Source organism: Sinohyriopsis cumingii, chromosome 1 (assembly GCF_028554795.1).
Source record: "Sinohyriopsis cumingii isolate HCF-2022 chromosome 1, ASM2855479v2, whole genome shotgun sequence".
NCBI classification, from domain to species: Eukaryota; Metazoa; Mollusca; class Bivalvia; order Unionida; family Unionidae; genus Sinohyriopsis; species Sinohyriopsis cumingii.
In genome coordinates, this window is record NC_142961.1 from 71,310,177 (window position 1) to 71,329,888 (window position 19,712).

At 34.8% G+C, this 19,712-nt stretch overlaps 1 protein-coding gene across 3 annotated transcripts in view; it reads right to left on the reverse strand.

The window, feature by feature from the left end:
* LOC149807093 (beta-1,3-galactosyltransferase 5-like) overlaps positions 1-19,712 on the reverse strand; it is a 42,062-nt gene that overhangs the window by 13,073 nt on the left and 9,277 nt on the right. For all 3 annotated transcript variants that reach the window (XR_016421780.1, XM_089961857.1, XM_089961848.1), the window contains one exon: positions 3,896-5,251. Coding sequence is in view for 2 of the 3 variants with exons in the window: in XM_089961857.1 (XP_089817983.1) it covers positions 3,900-5,114 (1,215 nt within the window). In the remaining variant the exon portion in view is untranslated. The remainder of the gene's footprint in view (positions 1-3,895; positions 5,252-19,712) is intronic.

A 19,712-nucleotide genomic window follows, 5' to 3' on the forward strand; every position in this document is an offset into this window, starting at 1 on the left:
AGTAATTCTTCTGGTCAGCATCATTAAATATAGCTAAAAGTACCAAATTCATTTCATTTGATGTATTTAAAATGAATTAGGCAGCTAAATATAATGATGCTGACCTGAAAAATTTTGGGAGTGACAGAGAGGATAAAATTCATGATGATGTGTCAAATGGACTGTTAGAAAATGTTTTGGAGACTGGCTGCTTGGATGGCTGGTAGTGTACATACTGGTAATGATCGTTACACACATTATGGATAGCTGGTAGTGTACATACTGGTAATGGTCGTTACACACATTTTGGATAGCTGGTAGTGTACATACTGGTAATGGTCGTTACACACATTTTGGATAGCTGGTAGTGTACATACTGGTAATGGTCGTTACACATTTTGGATAGCTGGTAGTGTACATACTGGTAATGGTCGTTACACACATTTTGGATAGCTGGTAGTGTACATACTGGTAATGGTTGTTACACACATTTTGGATAGCTGGTAGTGTACATACTGGTAATGGTCATTACACACATTTTGGATAGCTGGTAGTGTACATACTGGTAATGGTTGTTACACACATTTTGGATAGCTGGCTGTGTAAATACTGGTAATGGTTGTTACACACATTATGGATAGCTGGTAGTGTACATGCTGGTAATGGTCATTACACACATTTTGGATAGCTGGTTGTGTAAATACTGGTAATGGTTGTTACACACATTATGGATAGCTGGTAGTGTACATGCTGGTAATGGTCATTACACACATTTTGGATAGCTGGTTGTGTAAATACTGGTAATGGTCATTACACATATTTTGGATAGCTGGTTGTGTAAATACTGGTAATGGTCATTACACACATTTTGGATTGCTGGTAGTGTACATACTGGTAATGGTCGTTACACACATTTTGTGCTATGATTTTCTCAAATAAAGCACACAGGCTCAGATTCATCTGCAAGATGTGGTTGATCTGGTGTTATGTGCTAAATGACTTTTTCAACTACTTTACTTCAAATGAATCACATATTGTTGTCATCTCATGCTTTTCAAAAACAAATTAAAAATAGTTTTAAACTGTTCAGTATTATGGTTTGTTGACTTGTGTCCACTTGCTAAATATGCTAAAGATTCCTTTCCTTAAAAGACAGAATTTTAATTTCGTAAACTAAATAATGGTGCTGAATGACCATATGGCACCTTTATTCCAAGAACATCTGTAAGTGAATGACAGATTATTATAAGGTAGCCTAATCTATATTATGTTAGATGAAAAAACTGCTAAAATTTCTTTCATAATAAGGACTTGTTAAAAAAAATGCTTTTAATACCATTAACATAATAACAACTTTTACAATCACTACTGTTTAAAATGGTGAATTTTCAACACAAAAAAAAATAATTATTTAACTCATTTTAATTTTAAGTATAAACTTCTAACCTTCTACAAAGGGACACCTAAAAATAAATTGCTACAAAAATTATGAGTGTTGAAGGTTTGGAGCTTTTAAACCATAAACCAAAGTGTTAAAGATTTCCCAATATTTTGCGGTTAATCAAAAATTACCAATTATAGAGACACAGGCCCCAAAAATTTGTTGGAATCATCAGTGACTGGAGTATGCAGTGTATTAGAGTAATCAGCAGAATAAACAACACAGACTCCTATCTTCTGGCATATTGTGCCAGGGCAGACCAGGGTCTATGTTGTTTGCAGTTGGAGTTAAATTTATAAGTATATGGTATGTAAAACTTGTGAGTATATATAATATAGTATCATTTTTTGCATAACTTAAATCAGAAACTGTCACATCACAACAGAACACATTTTTATAATACTGAATCGTTAAAGGTGTAATTATCTCTTGTAATACATGATGTCATAATGGTAGCAAACATTCTGACCGCCTGACATCATAATGGTATCAAACATTCAGACAGCCTGGCATGTCATAATGGTATCAAGCATTCAGACACTCTGACATGTCATAATAGTATAAAAAATTATGACATGTCATAATGGTATCAAACATTCAGACAGCCTGGCATGTCATAACAGTATAAAAAATGATGACACGTCATAATGGTATCAAACTTTCTGACAGCCTGACATGTCATAATAGTATCATTCTGACAGCCTGACATTATAATGGTATAAAAAATGATGACATGTCATAATGGTATCAAACATTCAGACACTCTGACATGTCATAATAGTATAAAAAATTATGACATGTCATAATGGTATCAAACATTCTGACAGCCTGACATGTCATAATGGTATCAAACATTCTGATGGCCTGATGTCATAATGGTATCAAACATTCTGACAGCCTGACATCATAATGGTATTAAGCATTCTAACAGTCTATCATGATGTAAGGTATCACACATTCTGACAGCCTGACATGTCATAATGGTATCAAACATTCTGATATGTCATAATGATATCAAACAATGACAGTCTGACATGTCATTAGGTATCAAACATTCTGACAGTCTGACATGCCATAATGGTATCAAACATTCTGACAGTCTGACATGCCATAATGGTATCAAACATTCTGACAGTCTGACATGCCATAATGGTATCAAACATTCTGACAGTCCGACATGTCATAATGATTTCAGATGTTCTTATTATCAATTGTGAATTTTAATGCTGCACATTTTGACTGAACAGTTAGACATCCTATATTACATCTGCAGATTGTTGTTGTTATTGTTGTTATAGGGTTTAATGCCATTTTTCAGCACAAGATAGGCTCTACATGGCAGCCAGTATATATGGTGGAGGAAGAATCAGGGAAAACCACAGAAAGAACCACCAACCCACGAGAAGCTACTGGCAAGCTTTCTCACGTACCCACATTGGCCAAGCCCGAGACTTAAACTCACACAGACAGAGGTGAGATGGTAGTGATCCGTAAAGGTGAGTGCTTTAGCCCACTTGGCCACTCAGGGCCCCTGCGGATGTATGATAATGTGGGATATATGCATGTTCTTGAATACATAGTGTGTGTTTGTGATGTTGATTTTTAACATAGCTTTAACAATTTTTCAGTCATATTGCTGCAATGTCTGCAATGTGGCAGTTTATTGTGATGTCTAGCACTGGGGCATCATGCCGCAGACATGTGGCATCATGTCCCACCCAGTCACATTATCCTGACACCAGGTCAAGCAGTCCTAGCACTAACCTCTTAATGCTGAGCACCAAGTGATGCAGCTGCTAATGTTGTTTTTATAAGTCTTTGGTATGACTTGGCTGGGTTTGAACCCTCAACCTCCCGCATCCTAGGTAGATGCTCTAACCATTAGGCCATCAGAGTGGTGGTACACGTGTTATTGTTATTTAATACATGATACATGTGTGAGAATGAGCGACATATTCATGTAATACATTATATGCATGTAAGAATGTGGGATATATTCATGTAATTTCATATATGATATGCATGTGAGAATGTGGAATATGTGCATGTGGAATAATTGCATGCTATAATTTAATAAATGCTACATGTGAGAGAATGTGGAATAATTACATGCTATAATTTAATACATGATATGCATGTGAGAATGTGGAATTAATACATGCTACAGGTGCGAGAATGTGGAATAACTGCATGCTATAATTTAATATATGATATGCATGTAAAAATGTGGAATTAATACATGCTACATGTGAACGAATGTGGAATAATTGCATCCTATAATTTAATACATGATATGCATGTGAGAATGTGGAATTCAATACATGCTACATATGTGTGAATGTGGAATATATGCATGTTTTTTAATAACGATATGCATGAGAGAATGTAGGATAAATTTATGTATGTGTTTTGTTTTTTCCTCAGGAAAATAAAGAATTATGAAAAGAAAAGTTATTAATTAATAGTCGATCCTACCTAGTCACCATTCTGTGGGGCCTGCATTGAGATCACACTGACTGGTAGCAACAAGTGTGTTATTCAGCATTGTATATTGTTCCTTTGGCTGCACGACACCATGAATGACAATTAGGTATAGATAATTACACACTCGTAAACCAGAACTGGATACAGTGAATCGGCCACTCATTACTGGTTCAATGCCCACGCGATCCGCTAAAATGCCCACATAAGCATCTTCATTTGGAATAAGTTGTACATATCTACAGACATCCACCATTTTCCTTACAACATCCATGGAGAGTACATAACCCATACCGCTCGCATAAGGTGGGTAGTGTGTATCAGGATACACTTCCTCTGAAACGAACCATTTGTTCAAAGTGTTTCGTACCACAGCAAGTCTTTTAGGATCAGAATATACATAACCAACATACAAGTTACTTCCTATATTAGATTGCCTTGAAATCATTTGATGTAAAACTTGTGTATTTACAAAAACATCATCATCAGTTTTTAAGACATATTCAGTTTGGCAAAAGTTTTGGACCCAGCTAAGTCCATGCATAACTTTTATTGTGAGATTCCTATATGAATCTAAGTAGCTGCCTTGAAGAATATCCCCATGGGTTTTAATTTCATTTTCAATAATAATCTCCGATGGTATATGATTGGTAAAACCTATTAGGAATATACACTGCCATGAAAACTTGGGTAAGTTGTAATTTCTAGGATTGCACCATGTTCTTCTTATGGCTCTACGACGATCTGAATTTTCAGGTGATGATGTTATAATTATAATAAATTTACTTCCTGAAAGGCATTTAGGTTTTTCTGTGAATGCATCATCAAATTCTTCAATTGTCCATTTCACAATTGTGTCATTAACAAACTTGTACACACTATTCCTTCCATTCACCTCAAAATGACGGTGATGAAACTTCAACTTTTTGCTGCCTTTTGACTTTTCACTGGAGGAATCAGCTGTGCGATGCATGTATGACATCCTGTTGCTAACACTGACGAGAATAATGCTGTATGCAACAATAAATGCTACCGTTAACAACAAGACTGATGTTATGCTGGCCTTGAGAAGAACACGACTGGAGATGGGGGCAAACTTTCGAGTTCTTGACCTCATCCCGGTCATCAACTCCACTGATATCAACAGTTGTCGAGACTTGGCCTCACCATTTGATGAGTTCATACTCGGACTGTCACCCCTGTCCCACTGCATTATAATATCCTTGTGACCCCTGTGCAGCACTCATGAGGGACGATAGTGGTTTCAAACTACATGTCATCAATTAAGAGAGCTGTCACATAATCATGCTTCTGATCGCACTCTTAAGATCTCACTCAGAGGTTACACATCTAAAATGAAGAAAAAATATATGAAATAAAACTGGTTGTAGATTTCACCATTTTCTTCTATTTCATTATACTGAATACTGAGAAAGGAAGCACAGAATATGAAATGTAGGTCACAGCTGAATCTTTCCGAACAACAGCTTGAGCTACATGACATTACACACACACACAAATGAATGCAGTCAAAATGTGGCAGGATAATGTAATCCCTACTTAAATTTTGAAATGCATGGGTATGCCAATGAATTAATATCTATATACACCATATATACTCATTTATAAGTCAAGTCCAACTGCAAACAACACAGACTTGGTTCTGCCATCGCATAATGCACCAGCACATCAGGGCTAATGTTGCTTGTTCAACTTATTTGTCTTGAACAACTTCATAGACCTGGATCTGCTAGTGCATCATGTGAGTATGTGCAGTTTACAGTTGGATGGGACTTATAAACAAGTATATATGGAATGTGACCAAGAATTCAATAAAAGTAATAAGATCATTAATTTTCTCCTCTCCAGGAAAGCATGTCTTTATGCTAGATTATCATGATACATGGATTTCTAAATGACCTCAAAAAATCTTCCCTAAAACATATGTGCTAAGGAGATATCCTGTATCTAACATAATAACTGCCACATTCCTTAAAAATCTTACACTTATCTTCTGGACAAAACTTGAATCTCCAGTGCTAAGCATACATTTATTTATTACAACATACCTTGTGGAAGAAGCAGCTGCTAAAACAAGCTTAAAATGTATATATATACTGCCAAATATACTTGTTGACAAGTCAAAACAAACTGCACACAACAAAAATCCTGACCTGCCATAGCACAAAGCACCTGCAGATCAGGGTATATCTTGTTTCTTCTATTGATTACTTCTAACTAACTGCACAGACCCAGATCTGCTGGTACATTATGCAATGGCAGATCTAGGTCTGTGCAGTTCACAAGTACATACATAAGCAAGTGCACACAGTAGTTATTTTTCTTGGGACGTGTCATCATGCAGACCCTTTGTCTCAATAGAACTTTACTGGTTAAATTTGTCTAGTTTGTCCCAATCTTTTTGAAATAGCATGTACACGTGGCATAGCACTTGTCACATTTCATTGCCATGTATCACTGGACAACTGAAACAAATATTTCATGAGTTCTGCATTCCCAAAACCCTCCAACTTGACAACTAGAACAACTATTTCATGATTTCTGCATTTCAAACCCTCCTACTTGTGGGGGTGTGTGTGTGTGTGTGAGAGATTTGGATTTTTAACGTAGCTTTAACAATGTCATATTGCTATGATATCTGCAGTGTGGCATTTTTTATAGTGATGCCTAGCATTGGGGCATCATGTCACAGACATGTAGCATGATGTCCCACCCAGTCACATTATCCTGACACCAGGACGACCAGTCCTAACACTGGCCTCTTAATGCTGAGTGCCAAGCAAGGCAGCTGTTAGTACCATTTCTGTAAGTCTTTGGTATGATTCAGCTGGGGATCGAACCCACGACCTCCTGCATCAGAGGCAGATGCTCTAACCAATAGACCACCGATCCTACTTGACAATTGGAACAAATATTTCATAATTACTGCACTTCCAAACCATCTTACCATTAGATCCTGTTTCAAACTGAATTTAATTAAAGATAATCAAAGATGCATTCATTTAAAAACAATAAAGGGAATAACACTCTAATGGCTAAAATGAATTGGTAGGAATCCACAATAAGTTCATTTCTTCCATCTTTTATTCTTTTTAACTACAAGTATCTCATTTTTAGCTCTCCAAGTATCTTGAATGAGATATTTTTGAAAAACTACCACAAAACAAATAAGTTTTTCAGAAGATACTTACTCATATGCTGGAGTTAGCGTGCTCACAAGTGCGGTACAACAAATTTTAGTCATGACCTTTGACCGTAACAATGATGTAATTGATAAAAAAGATTGCTGAACTTCTCTCAGTTACTGTCAAGAGATCCTTATATACACATGTGTAAAGTTACTATCCATAATTAACAGTTGTTTGAACTGTTATATATTTTAAAGCCATCATAGTTCTAAAACCCAATTTATGACCAGTAAACTGGTACTCAGTTAACATATTATTTTGATAAATTCACAAACCAGTATATACAAAAAAATTCATACTATGTGTTATCATGCTCACAGACAAAACCTGAGTCATGACCTTGAAAACAATGTCACAGTGCTGACTGTAAACTTGTTTGTTGAAATGCGACTACACTGTATGTAAAAAGTCTGTTAAAAAAACAAAAATATGTTGATAGTTCCATCTTCTTCATTTTCATTTAGGATGCATTCTACTTTGTAAGAAATAACTTAGTGAAATTTCCATAAAGATATGATAAGCTGGTCAGCATGAGCAAATGTTCAGGATATCCACCCTAGCAGCCATGTTAAAGGTCAAATATGCATCATTTTCATCAAGGACCAACCACATATTGCCACACATCTTTTTTAGTAAAAGCCCAGTATCAATACAACATGATTAGCAACAGTGGTATCAGACTGCCACCATTAACATCACTATACATAAAAGAAATGTTGTAGTAAAAAACCTATGCCAATACAACATGAGTAGCAATAGTGGAGATCAGATTGGCACTATTTTCATATGAAGAGGAGTGTTGTAGTAAAATAAAAACAATGCCAATGCAACCATCCATTCTGAAGTAGCTATGCCATTTTTATGTATGGCCATCATGGAAGCCATGCTGGAGTTCAGATCAGCACTGCTTTTATTTAAGACAACCACCATTATGCAAGTGTTCAAAATCCCACATCAATATTACCATCCATTCATCAGAAGTAAGATTTTTAAAGATTGCATATCATCATCCTTTTCATAGCACAAAGAGTATTCCACTGAGAACCCCATATCAATATGACCTTTAATCATTCCCGTGTGAAATGGAGTTCTTCACATTATAGGCAGTTCATCAAGTTTTTGACTTACTCTTCAACTTTTACAATACACCACATGAGTTCAGCAACTCTTCTAGAATGAGTTCCTGAATGAAAAACAGTTAATGTACTAAAATGAATTTAAACACTTAATTAAAAAAAATCAAACAGTTCTTTAAAGAATTCTGGAACATGTCAAAAACAGTTCAACAACTAAATAATGTCCTTTAAATTCATGACAAATTGCGGTACATTTTATAAAATAGAAACAAATCAGGAATAGCTAAAACACAAAGTTGCATCTGAAATAGCTGATAACTAAATAAAAATATATGGCCATGATTTTGAAAGCAGCATGAGTCACTGAAAAGACTATTTCTGTCATAACTTTTTAACTGCAAACTCAGTGCATTGTTTCAATATAACTTAAATTGAAAAATGTCAAGGTAATTAATAACAGGAATAAAAATCTAATAAGTTATTTTGGAAGGCCTCAGAAAGTATCATTACTACATACAATAAGGACTGTTTTGGAGGTCAGGTTGGCATTTTTTAAATCTAGGACTACCTACATACCATACAGACTGTTTTGGAGGTTAGGTTGGCATCATTTTCATTTATGACTAACTATATACCATAAGGACTGTTTTGGAGGTCAGGTTGAGCTCAGGTTGGCATAATTTTCATTTAGGACTAACTATATACAAAATCATAAGGACTGTTTTGGAGGTTAGGTTGACATTTTTTAAATCTAGGACTACCTACATACCATACAGACTGTTTTGGAGGTTAGGTTGGCATCATTTTCATTTATGACTAACTATATACCATAAGGACTGTTTTGGAGGTCAGGTTGGCATCATTTTTAATTAGGACCAACTACATAATACATACAGAAAGACCTTTTTGGAGGTCAGATTAGCATAATTTTAATTTAGGACTAAATGTACCATGACTCTTTTGGAGGTCAGGTTGGCATTGTTTTTATTTAGGACTCACTACATAATACATAAAATAAGGACTGTTTTGGAGGTCAGGTTGGCATCATTTTCATTTCGTACATAAAATAAGGACTGTTTGACTTTTAGAGAAAGCACCTTGTTGATATGTCCAAATGATGAAGACAAGTAGCAATAACAACAGTTTTAAAACAACTGTTATAGTGGTCATATTGATGTCAGAGGGGCAACATTTCTACTTAGAACCAATTACATGGATACATCAGAATAAAAATGTTAAGTTTCATGACTTTCCTACAGGTAGTTAAATAAGTTATATAAACATATCTGTTTTGGCCTTTGACACTGACCTCAAGGTTGACAGCTGATACAATTACAATCAAGTTTGGGAAGATCCATGTAAACAGTGACAGAGGAATGTGATAACAGCCACTTAACATTTACTACAGAAATGTACTGGCAATATTTGCCCTGAGCAACATGCAATACTTGCAATGGGTCCTTTGTTATGGTCCTGGACACAGCCATCCACTATTAACATAAATTAATCATATATTTATTACAGTTAGTTGCTTTTTGAGAGAAAATTATAGTATTTCTTACCTGTAATGATCACAAGCTCAAGACTACATACAAGAACAAACACATTTCACCATAATGAATATATTCAAGATATTTTTCTCACATTTATTCACCCACAAAAATACTATTTTTTAAAGGGCTAAAATATTCCATTTTTGTTTTCTTCATGTTTTGGTGGTAATGATAAGGATAGCACGGATAGTACTGACAACATCTGTACATAAAAATATAGATAAGAACAATGTAAATTACAATGTCCACATGCAAAAAACACATCAGCAAAACATGCCTTAGCAAGCACATTCATACATAAAGGATATCTATCCAAAAGTGGCAAAATTTATGAAAACACAATATCTTTAATTTCTATAGATAAGACCTTATCATAATGATTGATTGATTGTAGACTTTATGGTGCACAATCACTGTGAGGCTATACAGTACCACAAAAAGGAAAAAGAACAGTCTTAAACGTTCATGATAAAAGAGCAATAAAAATACAAAAAACATGACAATATAATGGAAATATCCCCATCCTAAGGACACCTGTACAGAAAGGACAAAGTTATGGTGTTCCTCAAGAGAAAGGTTTCACTGCTGCCACATATATTTGCTTAAAAGTAGGGTCCCACTGCAAATAACATAAACTTTGATCGCTGTTATTTTATGCACTCACAGATGAGTGTCCTAGTTATTTATTCTACTGATTACTCCTAACAAAACCCAGATCTGCCAGTGCATTATATAATGCAAGATCTGGGTTTATACAGTTTGCAGCTGGATCCAGTTTATAAGTGAGTATATACAGTACATGAATTTAAAAATATTATTGCATATTTATGCAAAACTACTTCTGTGTCATTGCTAATTTCTGCATTTGACTAACCTGAATTTCCTGGTTGACAGAAATCGTCTAAACAAATGGTTTGGTTTTAAATATCTTTTCCCAAAATGAGTGAAGGGATTAAACACAATACACAGTTTTTAAAACATATAATATACATGTTGATATTTATATCTAAATTATGTGTGTTAATTGTTATGATTATACTTGTGATTGAAAGGGTAATTTTTTTAATAAAATTACACAGCTTAGAAACAGTGGGTTGTACTTTAAATTGGAGTAAACTTGTTACTGTGGCCTTCTGTCCTTGAAAGGCGTAGAGGAAATCTTGTCAACAAGCATGACGGGATTTTAATTTGGGTCATGGGTTTCCCCCTAAGAAAATCAGAAGACCTAATTACTGATAGGTTAGCTGCTGAAGGACCTCACCTAGCTGACATAAAAGAATGATCTAGAAATGATTGTTTGACCATCATTCTGCTTCTGAAATTACAACTTACTTTTGTTTTTTAATATAAGGGACGTTTACCCAAGAATTAGTTGTTCCTATCTTAAACATATTTCTTATAAGAATCAGCTTTATTTGTGTACAGCTGAGAGGATTTAATTTATTTATTTATTTAGATTATTCAATGAAATTACAAGGTGCTCATAACTTTCAGGATTAAGTAAATATTTTGGAATTACAGTGGATTACACCTTTGTGATACATCAAAACTGTAGCATATCATTTGGAACACCAGTGGAACTCATTTGGAATACTTTATATTTTTGGACTTATGACAGAACTTTTAGGACTATTTCAGATTTCATTCTCCATACTTTTAAGTTATTTTTAATTTCACTTTGTATTCTAGGGAAATAAATTATTTGTTGAATTTTACAAACTTTTTGGGTTTCATTCTTTTCTTTTACTTAATTTACTTCCAAGCTTCAATTTATCAAAAACAAGTTCTTTAAAGCATTTGTTCCTTATTTTTTAACACAAGAGCTGATTCTGGGCCAGATTTTCTATTTATTTAGCAGATGGATTTTGGGTCACATTTACTACTTGTCTATGGGACAGATTTTGGGTCACATTTACTACTTGTCTACGAGATAGACTTTGGGTCATGTTTTCTACTTGTCTATGAGACAGATTTTGGGTCATGTTAACTACTTGTTTACTAGAAGGATTTTTGGACAGGTTTTCTACTTGTTTAGCAGATGACAAATGTCCAATGACATGCATGACAGTAGGACAACCATTTAACATGCCTTCATATTAAAGGTACTACTGTATCAGGCCTTTTCAATGGCTGAGTTTTGCTGGATGACACTGTTTGAGGCACTGATGGACATCAGTCATGTTATTTTAATCCTTTATGTGTAGTAGTACATGTAGTAGACTTATCTTGTAAAGTTCATGTAAGGACAGAAATAAAAAGCAACCAAACAATTGATAAAAACAATCTGACTTGCCATGCAATGACAACCACCTGTACAACCCAGAGTATCTCTCCTGACTGAGCTGTGATATGTGACATGTGGCAGTTAATACTGTCCACAAAACAGCTAAATCTCTTTGGTATCTGCTCCATTAGAGTAAAGCAGTATCTGAACTGAAGTGAGTCAAGCTATACTAATTTATCAACATCTGATTCTCTGCATGACTGCTTTCTTACTTAGATTTGAATTTCCCGGCAAAAAGTATATGGTATGGGATCTGATGGCACTCCTGTTATGAAAGAGAAGGAAGGCAGTATAGCAACTTTTCTGAAGACTATCAACATGCTTGCCAAAGATGTGGCTAAGACCAATCCTGAAATCTGATAATAATCTGAATTCCTTGCATATGTATAGCCTTTTCAATTAAAACTTCTTTTTTGCAAAATTAATATATCAGAAATGGAATATATATGGACTATGATCTCTCAAAAAAGTTTGGACTAAATTAACTATACACAATTTTCTACTATGTTGAAAGAATTTAAATAGAATTAATATCAAACTATTGAAGAACTAAACTAACCAGCAAACAAAAAGCTTAATAAGTTCATGCAACAAAGGTTTATTTTGTACCATGAATTACATGAATGTATTTCTTTCCCCAAAACTTTGAATTTTATTAATGAATGAACATCTGTTCTTCCATCTCCCTCTCTTCCTCAGCAAACAGCAACCTGACAAAATAAATCTATTAATGCATTAACTTGATTACGTCCCCACGACTGTTAAATATGTCCTTTTAGCATCAAAAGCTAAACTTTAATTTTCAATCATTTCTAGCGCCATCAAAGCAACATGGCCATTTAGCTCACTAAAAGAATATTAGGGCTTAGTCTATAGAGAAAAATGTGCAGAAGACTCGTAGTGTCCACACTAGGAGTGAAACAATTCACCAATGTATCAAAGCATCAATGATTTTATCATATAAATACACAAATCAACACTAAAGATGAATATTGAATCAAAAAAGATCTTTGCTTTATAAAAGTTACTTGTAATCATCAAATACCATTAATAATTATTTGTTACATTTATTTTCATTATTTATGTCCATCAATATGTATCATATCATAGTTTGTGCACTGCAATATTCATGGCATAGGTGTATCACTTCACCAGTTGTCCATGCAGAGCTGTTTCAGTACCAGTCTACTAGCAAACAATTTTACAGTTCTATTCATTAAACTTTCACTGTTTACTATCTGCATTACTATTTAATAGATTTCAGAAGTCTCTGGATATGGTTCCCATTTTTGGGTCTTCTCAAATCTGAGATTTTTTGTTTGCCCATCCCCACCTGATTTTTTCACTGGTGTATGTATATGCACAAAACTGCAAATAACCCTAGTTTACCTCCACTACAGTGAGAGCTGATATGTTGTTGATAATGCAGTTGGACTGCTGACCTTCAAACCACCAAGTTCATGGACACTCTCTTACCCAAAAATTCTCTATTACAATACTTTTGTATTTCTTTAATAGCTTCATACGAGGAGCTCCAGACCTGTCATTACAAACTGGTTTTACAACTCAGGGTCTATAACTCTGTATGAGAAGCTCCAGACCTGCCATTGATAATTGGGTTTGCAAATCAGGGTCTACAACATTTAATGCGAAGCTCCAGACCTGCCATTGCCAATTGGGTTTGCAAATCAGGGTCTACAACATTTAATAATAAGTTCCAGACCTGCCATTGTCAACTGGGTTTGCAAATCAGGGTCTATAACTGAGTATGAGGAGCTCCAGATCTACCACTACAAAATGTGGTAGCAAATCTTAGTCTACAATGACTATTCATGTTACGATATTATTGCTTACTACAGATCTTAAATGATGTAATCATCATATCATGACATCATCAATATCAGGTTAATCTGTACCTAGGTGTATCAGAGCACTATGAGGCAATGAAGAAAAATAAATATTGCAAACAATTTAATTGCAATAACACTCCTGTGAAAGAAAAGTCTTAGTGATTTATAAACTGTTGTAAATTGACTGTACAAGCTTTCAGCTGTGGAAAACTGATGTGACCCGGATCATTCTGTCATACATGTACTGTACTGACAAAAATTCACTCACCAACATACTTTTCTTTGCGCATGTTATTCAACCTATGCAATTTTGATGAATTTTTAAACACTCATTCAGCTATTAATTAATGGGCAATTAGTGACAGGGTACTTTTTCTATCCTTTTCTAGTGACAGGATACATTCTCTACCATTTTCTATGTAAAAAGCCTCACAAGGAGAAAGAAATTCAAGAAGAGCACAACCCCAAAAAATGCACACTAACCTTTCTGTGATTTTTGATTCCTTGTCCCCTTAGCGATGAAAAAATCTAATTTAAAAAAAAAAAGTTAAATACTCTAGCATTTCACAAACATCCTTAACACATTAACCCCTGGTGACGAGTTTACATGGCAGGAGGTAGTAGCCTACTGCCAAGCTCTGTAGCGTCAAGGTAATGAATGATACACTAAAGTGGGTGGCATATAGAAAGGAAGACAGATGTAGCTCTACAATGATACCAAATAATCTGGAAGTTCTAGTTGACTACAAAATACAGCGGGGAAAAAACTCATTTTTTGGACCCGATTTTTTTCCACCCAAAATTTGCCTGTCGTCAGAATCTGATTTTGTGTCCTGATTTTAGACGTTTTGGTCTCAGATCTAAGGCAAACCAGTATGAACTGCAAACATACAGATGAACCTTTGCAAAAAGTAGGATAAGATGGTCATTTAGAATAAAGAGTGGTCTCGATATGAAAATAATGGGTCCATTAAGCAAAAAAAACCAAAGAAAACAAGAACTCCAACTTTTACCCATCTGTTCATGTGCGAGCCAAATAGCCAAGCAGACCAGTCCTTACACTAAATTCTTAATACTGAGTGCCTAGTGAGGCAGTTGTTAGCACCATTTTTATGCATGTGTGTGATTTGGATTTTTAACATAGCTTTAACAATTTTTCAGTCATATCGCTATGATGTCTGCAATGTGGCAGTTTATAGTGATGTCTAGCACTGGGGCATCATGCCGCAGACATGCAGCATGATGTCCCATCCAGTCACATTATCCTGACACCAGGCCAACCAGTCCTAACACTAACCTCTTAATGCTGAGCGCCAAGCGAGACAGCTGTTAGTACCATCTTTGTAAGTCTTTGGTATGACTCAGACGGGGATCAAACCCACGATCTCCCACATCCGAGGCGGATGCTCTATTAAACTAGGCCACCGGAGCGGTCACATTTGTATTAGTCTTTGGTATAACTCGGCTGGGTTCAAACCTGTGACCTCCTGCATCCAAGGCAGACACTCTAACCACTAGGTCACTTGAGCAGTACAGGTATTATACTAAGTTTACTGGTGAAAACTAAATATTGATATGACCATCCATCAGGAGCTGTAGCAATAACAAAATTTTTATACTAAAATACAAACCAGTATCATTTTTTTTTTGAACAAAAAAGCCTTTTCAGTGAAAACGCTATCTTGATATAACCATCCAGACTTAAGGAGTAACAAGAACAAAATTTTCAAGATGGCCATATTGAACATGAGATCAGCATCATCTACAGCCAACCTGACATAACACGTTCAATGTAAACCCCATACTGATATGACCAGTCATGCCGAAGGAGTACCGATAACAAGATTTTCAAGAGAGCCATCATGGCAGCGAGCAGCACCATTTTCATTTAGGACCAATTCAACCATGGGTTTCAAGGCAATCCTCTACATAGTTCAGGACTAGTGGTGATAAAAACTCATGCTAATGGACAGATCGACAGCAGACCATTACAAAAATGAGTAAAACATTTACAAAGGGAAGGTTAGTAATGGAATAAGAAAGAAGTGTGATTTACAAAACATGATATACTCCCAAGACAAGCTGATATTTGAAAGTGTACAACTCTCTTGCCCCATGGACCCAACCAGAGGCATGATCCAAGGGCAAGTATGCCACAGGAAGTAATGGAAGTATATTATGTATATATTCCCAATAGACTATGAACCAAAAATGGTATATATTTTGCCCAAGCAGAACCAGAAATGGGCATAATTTAAGAGCAGGAGTGGTATAAGGTAATATTTTAAATCATAACTGAATGACCACTACCAGGCATGTAACTATACGGCCCCACCTAGACATAATCATATTGCCCCACTCACAGACAAAACCATGAAGCCGCCATGGGACTGTGAGAAAAAGGGACCATACAATTTTCCACTATGAAATGAACTAAGTTAGGAGTCATTTAAATATAAGAAAACTTTTAAACCAAAAGTATCCAACATCTTAATCCTATGGCACATCCAGGGACACAACCAAAGGGCAACACAGTACAGTAAGAACTGTTATGAATGACCTCTGCTATAAGTGACAACAATTGTAATGCACAGATAGATTTTATTATATAAACGCGCTGTCGTGAGCGACCACCTGCTGAACATGACCACTGATGTCTTGGCAAAATATGCATTTTGACACTGCTATGAACAACCACACTGCAAAAACAAGGATATAATCCACTAACCTTTATTTAATCTCTGTAACAATGACTACCCATGCGATTATAAAAAAAAAAAAAAAACGGGCTGGCTACCTGTATCTAAAATTTTGTAGGTATGCTTTTAGGGTTTTATAGTTTCTGTTGCAAACAAGACTAAAGTACAAGTCGATTATTACCTTGTCTGGTTCCCTGCTTCCTTGCATTGTTCTCTGCTATTCGTAAAAGGGAGAGCAATGCAGGGAGGATATGAAGCAGGGAACCTGACTAATTATTCCCGCACTTAGCCTGCTTCTGGCCTTATCGTAGATCATATGTAAGAGTATGATCCAGCATCCCTATGAATGACTATATCGTGAGGACATCAACACCAATGACCTATACGTAATCAATTGTTACAATGACTGCTTGATTAGTAATGACTGTTCTGAGAAAGAAAAAAAAACAAACACAAAAAGAACCTTTTAAAAAAAAAGGATTGAGGCTACTGGTGATAGATGCTACAGTCCGTAAACCTTGCTAATGTTCATGTCACAAATTTCCATTATAGTGCCAAAATTGACGTAGTGGTCATTTATACTGTTTGTCTTTAGAGTTAATCCGTATGGGGAATAATAAGGTCATTGTCTATTAAATCAGCAAGAGAGAATCGTTTGCAGGATTCGATTGATAGTGTTCAAGACTTGTGATGTTTGTTGTTTTTTCCCCTGGTGTTAAGTGATTACATCGCAATCAAAGCTATCATCTATTTAAGTTGGTGCAACAAGGTTACACACTTTGTTTATTAAGTTAATCCTTTTATGTCTTCTATGAATGAAGCCGTTCACTTCTGTCTCTGAGTAAATGATTCTGTTTCTGGATGAGATAATTGTTTCTTTTTATTTCATTAATTATTAGATATACAATGCACATGTATAGATTTTTCATATTTTCCCATAGCCCAGTCAAAACCGTCTTTACATTCAATATTACAACTGAACACTAATAATGTTAACACCTAGAACCTTAATAACAATGGAATCTCCAACTAAAATGAGACAAATTTTAAGGATGGATTAAATATTTATCGTAACTGAAAGAAGTGAAAAGGAAGACCACTCAGAAAAAAGTGGATTAAACATCAGTAAAAGAAATGTTGGTTGTTATAAAGGAAAAGGAGTAAACCAGAAACGTTTTCATATGCTAATATTTACAGATCTTCAAGTGTAAATGTGATTTCATGTTTGATGATAGAAGTATATCCTTGTTGCTATATAATTTTGTTTTTAGATGAATTCATACAGTATTTTATCAAGAACTATTAATAAAGAATATAATATATGTACAGTGATTGTGGTTATTTTTCTTTAAATTGTTCTGAAACTGGACCTGGAAACTTTTTGTACAAACCTGCTATGAGTGACCATCTATCTTAAGAGACCATTTCTGGTTGGCCCTGGTCTCTCATAACAGGTTTTACTCTTTAAGAAGAAAATGAAATTTGGTATAATGAAATAGTCCAAACTTTTAGTGAACTGGATAGAGTTCATTAAAACAACATAAGAGATGGAATTAAAACTTTCACCAAATGATGACCTATATACTGACACCATGGTCCCACCCAGGGATTTATCCCAAGGGTGTGAGGGGTCAAGTATTTAAAATCAAGTGTATGATGCTGTTATAGTCCAAACATGAAATAAATTTTATGAAATTAAAGTGAAGGAAAAAACCTGAACTAAAATGCATCCCCATCATAGCTGTTGACCATGTCCCACCGAGGAGGACAGAAGTGGTACTGATTTTTTTTTATTTGTGTTGATATTATATTTCGAATACATGTATGAAGATATTTTGGATGTGGAGTGGGTTGGATTACTGACCTAAATATTCTGGAAAATCTTTAACCAAAGCTGCCCACAGACTTTAAATTTGTTGTACATATGTAGAAGGAAGATTCATCTCAAACAACAAGTTATATTTACCTAAACCAAATTCTAAGTTTTATAAGAAGAGTTTTTCTTTTTCTGGAGCCAAACTATGGAATTCCACACCACCTTATATAAAGTCATTTGACTAATGCCTAGCTTTCAAAAAATCTTCTTAGTCAACACTGTTATATAATGTACTCACCTATAATTTTACATGTTTGCTACTACCATTTGTATGAATCTTGTATGTACTCATCCTTAAAGTTTGGTGCCAATTTTATTGCAACAGTAGATCACATGTCTAGTTTTTAATAGCATTTGTTGTCTAGCATATGTATGTATGTATATATGTATGTATATGTGTGTGTGTGTATATATATATATATATATATATATATATATATATATATATATATATATATATATATATTCACATGTAATTGTAGAAGACCTTGCGAAGGATTTGTCAGTTGATCAATGGAGATTCTATTATTACACTTGCCTAGAATGCCAATACCCTGGAAGACTGGCTTTTTGTTTTAAATTGTGAATAGTGTGTTATCAGATCTGTGTCAAAACTGTTTAGTACAATGGACTCTTTTGAAAACAAGTTTCATAACTCTACCCTTCTTATTATCCATTCTATCGAAAACATGCACATACACAATGCTACAATGTACTCCTATAGAAAGTTCAAAAGAATTCCATTCAAAACATGCATTATATGTACAACTAGCTTAACATTATTTGAGTTAAACCTGAACAGATAAAAAGATGACCACTTTTAACCACTGTACTTGTTTATTTGCCTCATATTTAAATTCTATACATGTACTTACCATTGGGTACCCAAAAATAAATCAGAGTTCATTTGACATGCAAGATTTTTTGATACTGAAAATGGGATGGCCTTAATTGAGAAAGTATAGTTTATTTAAAACAGCTGACTCTAAATTTACTTAATGCCTGAAGCAAAACGTTTTATAAAAAATGTTTAAAAAAACATGTTTCACAGCAAGGAGTCAACTGTTCATGTAGAGGAATCCGTCACAACATTCTTACTGTTGCATTCATTATTAACATAATAATGTAGTCATTATGTATCACTGTATTCATTATTCACATAAATGGGACAACTATTATGGAACTGTACACTGCACCTCTCCTTGTCTTGCCAAATACTTAAATATGAGAAAAGACCTGAATATCAATGTTGGTAAACATTTAT